Raw genomic sequence first — 6,625 nt, 5'->3', positions numbered from 1 at the left:
CCACATGATATTCCACTCGTGCGTATCAAATCCTATAGCAACGCTTGATGAGTGGTTGTGCTCTTCCTATTTATTACCCTTAAATTCGGAAAGGTTTATTTGCGGTAAAACTAGTCGATCAGCGGTGCAGTCGACGGTTCCGTGCCTTTCCCCCTCAAGTTATCCGCTTGAGGGTACCAGTCTAAAACCCCATAGTAACCTCACTCTGGTCAAATTATGCATGCATCATGGTCAAACCTAGTCGGATCAATTATGTTGTCCACATAATGATCTTTTAAGATGAGCCTTATCCGAAGTCCACCGGGGTTTCCATAATCCCAACGGACACAACCACGTTCTGTGCATTAATTTGGAGAACTAAAATGCCGATATGCTGATCATGAATATATAAATAGTCAAGTCTGGTGGGGGAGAAAGGCCTAACCCTTTTGTTTTGTAGAAAATGAGGCACGAGGTCCCCAGATTCGGTATGGTTAGCAACATCCTGCCATTGCTGTTAGATTGGTGGGAGGACCTTTCCTCAAGTGACAAAAAACATGTAAGAAAGTACCTGGGTAACTTGCCTTCCCTGCTAGACATTGAGCCAAACAAGAGGTTGATCGAGGCTGGCACTTTATTCTGGGATAGCGAAAGGGCGGTGTTTCATTTTGGCGGCATAGAAATGACACCACTTCTAGAGGAAATTGGAGGGCTTACGGGTTTGACTTGGGATAGCACTGGGTTATTGGTACCGGAAAAACCGCACTGGCAAAGGGTTCTTAAAGATGATAGGGTTGAAGAAAAATGCTGACTTGAGATGCCTGAAGGAATCTTACATACCCTTCAAGTATTTGTATGAGAGGTACGGCCATAACAAGTCCTTCCGTACTTACCATGACGAGATCTCTCTCACTTCTCTGGGCCATATCCACCGTAGAGTGTTCGTGTTCATTGTAAGCTTCCCGGGCCTGATAGTGTTCCCAATGAAATAGGAAAGAATCCACACTAGGTTGGCCATGGTCGCCAAGACTTTGATGGAGGGGATCAATGGACAGACATACACCATAGTCCCGATGATCATAGCCGACATCTACAGGGCTTTGAAGCGCTGTCAAAGAGGGGTCCAGCATTTCGACGGTTGTAACTTGTTGCTGTAGTTGTGGTTGCTGGAACATCTTCAAAGGGGCCAGTATCGCCAAGAATTTCCGTGAAGGGCTTGGAATGACCATATTGCCTTCCATCACCCTAAGCGGATGACGTACATTCCGGTAGGTTTGCTCAGCCGTAAAATGACAAGGAGTGGGTGGAATTCTTCGACAATCTGACTGAGGAGCAAGTGCAATGGATGTTTGAATGGTTCCCGACAGATGAATTCATCATCAGGTCAAGAGACGCTCCACACCTGGTGCTAATTGGGTTGAGAGGGATATACCCTTATGTTCCTATCTGAGTTATGAGGCAAGCAAGCAGGAAACAGGTTGTGCCAAGGGTTTCCAAGATGAGTCATTTCAGAGCAGACTTTCAAGATGACGACGTCCCTTACAAGTGCCAAGCTCAGCACATGTGGCACTGCAAAATCATTATGGAAAAGAACACCATCGAGCCAGACAGGTATCATGCAGGGTGCAAATCTCTTTACCCGGCATGGTTAGAGGACAATCTGAAAGGAATGGTGATGCCAGGGGCCAGACGAGGGAATAGAATCATAGATGAAGAAGCTGAAGCTCAAGTCAAGTACAACAGGCTGCGCAGGAGGGTCCACGACTCTGAGAATGAGCACCAGGAAATACATGAGAGGAATGTGAGGTTGATCGAGGAATGGAAAGAAATGGCAGTCACTTCCAACAGGAAGTAGGAATATCTGGAGCGAGGAATAGTGGAGCTGGAAGGTAAAGTCATAAAGAGGATTGAAGATTTCCAGAACGCTGAAGGAGCTGAAGGAGGACATTTGGCTATAGCCTACCTGCTGCTGGGACTGCGCGAGCTGGGAAACCTGTACGATGGAGTCAGGAAGATTGAATCTGGGGAAGGTCCTTTTGGGACCAAATAGGCTAGATTTACTTGCTTTCCTAAAATGTAATAAGGCCAAATGCCAGTAGTGACAACTTTTTCTATCATCTTAAGTGTCATTTTGGGATTCGTCTATTTTTATATTATGAAATGAGGCATTTGTTGGCATCTAAAGTTCTCCAAATCTATTTGTCGCTAGGCCTACCTCGGGCACAACGAGGCTCCCAAAATTAGGACGCAAATTTACATTGCCGCAATATGTGTTTAAATACTGCAACACTTAAAAATCCTTACTAACTTGTTACCTTTTTGCTTTTCCTTATTTTTGATTATTCCCATCCCCTTAGGTTGGTTCACTCATACTGGCATCGTCAGCGTGTCATACTAGATCTAGAGGCCCTCCACCTCCTCCTCCTCCAAGCAATACAAAAGGAAAAGGAAAAACAAAAATGGATGATTTAAGTGGTATTCGAAAGGAGAATGTTGAGAACGCAGAAACTTCAGACGGTCGGAGTTTGCCGGCACCAAATGATCTAGTTCTGAGATTGGAACAAAAGATACTAGAGCTACAAGGAGAGCTAGATCAGGTTCGCAACTTGGTAAATTTATCACTCACCCTGAATGTCCCCGACGTCAATCAGCAAAACATAAAGAACCTGGTACCTCCCCAAAACACACCAAGCCAACATCCGCAAAACCCTCCTGCACCACAGCAATACACAACCCCACCCCAAAATCTCAATCCATTACCAATACTAACTCCGCCACAACATCACCATCAACCAATTCAGTACCCACCAACCACCACTTACCACACTCCCCAAAACACACCACAACCCATTCCCGATCCCCAAAACTCCACCAATGACCATCATTATACCCAAGTCCCCGGCACTCATCAGAACAACCCCATAAATGTGGAGACCATACCTCACTCTACTCAGCCCACTTCCTATCCACCAGAATCCTCAGAGAAAGACCAAATCATTAAAAACATGGCTGAAGAACTCAAGAAATTGACAAGCCAGGTTCAGGGTGTCGAAGGCGGCAAAGGAATAGAAGGGTTGAACTATGAAGACTTATGCATACAGNCAAATACCCAAATTCCAAAAGGAAATGAGTTATTACCCCCCATGAACGTCGAAGCCCGGGACTTTCTCCGCGAGAAGGAAAAAAAGGGGCGCGACAGACCTCTGATGCAGCCCTATCATAACCGGAAAATGGTCCGAGTCCCCACCCACTATTCTCACTTGGGTCTTTTCTCCATCATACATGTCCTTAATCAACCTAATATAGGCAATATGTACACCTCTAGCCTCCAAACATCTCCACAAAACCTCCCTCGGAACTTTGTCGTACGCCTTTTCTAAGTCGATGAACACCATATGCAAGTCCTTCTTTCTCTCTCTATATTGCTCCATCAATCTCCTAACAAGGTGGATGGATTCTGTAGTCGAACGCCCGGTATAAACCCGAACTGGTTCTCGAAAATAGATATAATCCTCCTCACCCTTAGCTCTACCACTCTCTCCCATACTTTCATAGTATGGCTAAGCAACTTGATACCCTGATAGTTATTACAATTTTGGATATCACCCTTGTTCTTGTATACAAGAACCATCGTAATCCACCTCCACTCTTCAGGCATCTTTTTCATTCTAAAAATGACATTAAATAACCTAGTGAGCCACTCCAAGCCTGCCTTACCCACACTCTTCCAAAACTCCTCCGGGATTTTATCTGGCCCGATCGCTTTGCCCATGCTTATCTTACGTATAGCCCCCTCAACTTCATCAACTCTAATCTGCCTATAATACCCAAAGTCACAACGACTCTCAAAGAGTTCCCAATCATCCAATACAATGCTCTTATACCCCTCCTCGTTCCAGAGACTATGGAAGTAGGTCTGTCATCTCCGACGGATAAGCCCCTCACACAACAAAACTTTACCTTTTTTGTCCTTGATTCACTTCACTTGGTCCAAGTCACGCGCCTTCCTTTCTTACCCCATGGCTAACCTGAACAACCTCTTATGCCTACCTCGGCCATCTAGTTCCTCGTACAAATGACTAAAAGTTGCAGTCTCGACCGCCGTAACTGCTAGCTTTGCCTCTTTCTTAGCCAACTTATGATGCTCCCTATTCGCCCTCTTCTCCTCCTCGTCTACACTTTCCACTAGCTTCAGATACGCTGCTTTCTTGGTTTTCACTTTTCCTTGCACCTCTCTGTTCCACCACAAATCTCCCTTGTGACCACCAGATTAACCTTTTGAGTCCCCTAATACCTCTCCCGCGGCCTCCCTAATGCACTGCACAGTCGTGGTCCACATAGCGCTTACCTCCCCACTACTTCTCCAAGTCCCCATAGTCAACAGCTTGACCGCCAACTCCTGCGCTTTAGCTTTCGTCAAGGCTCCCCACTTGATCCTATGTTGGCTATACATCACCCTATTCCTCGTGATCTCAAGGTCCATGACCGGGAGCTTATGAAGGGTTGAGAGGTACTCACTCGGGATGGCTTTACAATCCATGCAAAGACCTCTATCGGACTTCCTGCAGAGCAAATAATCAATCTGAGTCTCGGTCACCGAACTCCGAAAAGAGACCAAGTGCTCCCTCTTCTTCGGGAAACTCGAGTTTGCTATCACCAAATCAAATGCTCTAGCAAAGTCCAGTAGAGACGTTCCTCCTCCGTTTCTATCTCCAAAACCAAAGCCACCATGCACATGATCATACCCTCTAGATGTCACTCCAATGTGGCCTTGAAATCTCCTTCTATGAAAAGCTTCTTGGTATGCAGGATACCAGCCACCATCTCATCCAAATCCTCACAAAAACGCCTCTTGACTTCCTCATCCAATCCTTCTTGGGTGCGTACGCACTGATTATGTTCAAAATAAAACCTCCAACAACTAGCTTAATAGTCATCAGCCTGTTATTCACCCTCCTAACCTCCACCACTAGTTCCCGGAGGTCCTTATCAATCAAGATACCTACCCGTTCCTGCCCCTCCCTCCCAAAATACCATAGTTTGAACATGTCCACATCCCGCACTTTTTCTCCTACCCACCTAGTCTCCTGTATACAAGCTATATTAATCTTCCTTTTCTCGAGTATATTCGCTAACTCTATAGATTTTCCAGTCAAAGTTCCTATGTTCCAAGACCCCAATCTCAGCCTAATAGCTCCCTTAGCCCTCATATCCCTTACCCCCGCACCCCCTCCCCCGCGCTAACACCCCCGAGGACAAGACCTTACCCTACCATTGTTCACCAAATCCACTATATCCCGAACATAAGCGACAAGAATAAATGAATTTCGAAATATAATCTACCACTAAAGGTCGCAAAACAGGTGAAGAAATAAAATAAAGGAACTAATGGGAACTATAATCTACAACTAAAGGTCAGAAAAACAGGTGAAGAAATAAACAAAAGGAACTAAAGAAAACTATAATACAACTAAAGAACAGAGAAATAGGTGAAGAAATACAATAAAAGAGCTAAAGGGTACTATTATCTACAACTAAAGGTCAAAAAGCAAATGTGCAAAACTAGAGCAGAACTACTAGAGGATATATGAAATAAAGATAATAAAGATGTAAACAGGTAGATAACAATATAAAAAAGTAGGCAAAGCTATCATTAATACAATTAATTTGACAATACTAACTAAAGATTCAAGAACAAATTAGGCAGGCAAGGAGATACAATTACGCTAACAGAACCTGGATTGCAGCGCTTGAAGTTAACAGAAATCTAGCCGGCGTTGATGAATTGCGACGAGCTGGTTGAAAGCGCTAAAATTTCAATCTTTGTATAAAAAGCTAGGTTATGGAGGAAGTGGAAAGCGTAGAGACCAAGAATAGAATATTTTTAAAGAAGTAGGGGAAGGGAACAAGAAGGGCAAGTGAGGAGGGAGGAATCTGTAGGGGTGAAAATGGTAAGTGGAAAATTAATTGTGGAGATGTTGTATTCTTGATTAAAGATCAGATCTTCGAACCAAATCAACAAATACCCAGAAATGTTTTACCAAGAAAAACAGTTCAAGAAAAACTCTTCAATCAATCAAAAATTGGTTCAAAGAATTTAAAATTGAACAAGAAATCCCAAATCTGCAAATTATTTTTATAGGAAGAAGATCAACCCTATTTTTCTTTCAAAAAACCAGAGAAATCAAGGGAGAAAAGACGAATAATGGGATTTCATAAAAGTACAATAATGGGTGTTCTTGATTCTGGAAATTTTGGGGAAGACGAAAGATAAACGAATAGCAAAAGAGCAAACAGATGGGATGTGGCGTGAAGAAAGAGCACTAATTTTTGCAATTTGGCGGTAGATGAAAGATGGCAATTCTTATTGCAAACGTAAAATAAAGATGATATATTCTAGAGATCTATTCGTAGGGTGATGACAAATTGACTGCAAAAGAGTGGAGATTTTACCACAAAATGAAAGAGGATTTCGTTGATAAAAATTATTCTTAAGAAAATGCTTAGAGGATTTTCAATTTTTCTTCCTATATCAAGTATCAGTTGGGGTTTTCTAAAGGCGAGCTCCCTATAAGATATCTAGGAGTACCACTCAGTACAAAGAAACTATCAATTATACAATGCAAGCCTTTGTTGGAAAAAATGA

The 6,625-nt window shown here is 43.3% G+C and overlaps 1 protein-coding gene across 1 annotated transcript; it reads right to left on the bottom strand.

The window, feature by feature from the left end:
- Window positions 1–3,409: 3,409 nt before the first annotated feature.
- Window positions 3,410–5,189, bottom strand: LOC109209697. The gene is made up of 4 exons (XM_019373012.1): window positions 4,892–5,189; window positions 4,328–4,776; window positions 4,008–4,234; window positions 3,410–3,797 (listed from the first exon to the last, which is right to left on the bottom strand). Exons 1-4 carry the CDS (start codon window positions 5,187–5,189, stop codon window positions 3,410–3,412), a joined length of 1,362 nt encoding a protein of 453 aa, XP_019228557.1.
- Between the last annotated feature and the right edge of the window lie 1,436 nt (window positions 5,190–6,625).

This window comes from Nicotiana attenuata, unplaced genomic scaffold (genome assembly GCF_001879085.1).
Source record: "Nicotiana attenuata strain UT unplaced genomic scaffold, NIATTr2, whole genome shotgun sequence".
NCBI classification, from domain to species: Eukaryota; Viridiplantae; Streptophyta; class Magnoliopsida; order Solanales; family Solanaceae; genus Nicotiana; species Nicotiana attenuata.
This window is presented reverse-complemented; position numbering and strand designations above follow the sequence as displayed.

What these genes read in the sequence shown, in the direction of transcription:
- LOC109209697 (XM_019373012.1), bottom strand. Translation starts at nt 5,189, where the DNA reads ATGAGGGCTAAGGGAGCTATTAGGCTGAGATTGGGGTCTTGGAACATA. An exon ending in CTTGGAGAAGTAGTGGGGAG is followed by an intron (nt 4,235 to 4,327) that starts GTAAGCGCTATG and finishes GGTGGTCACAAG; the next exon opens with GGAGATTTGTGGTGGAACAG. An exon ending in AGGCATAAGAGGTTGTTCAG is followed by an intron (nt 3,798 to 4,007) that starts GTTAGCCATGGG and finishes TGGGTATTATAG; the next exon opens with GCAGATTAGAGTTGATGAAG.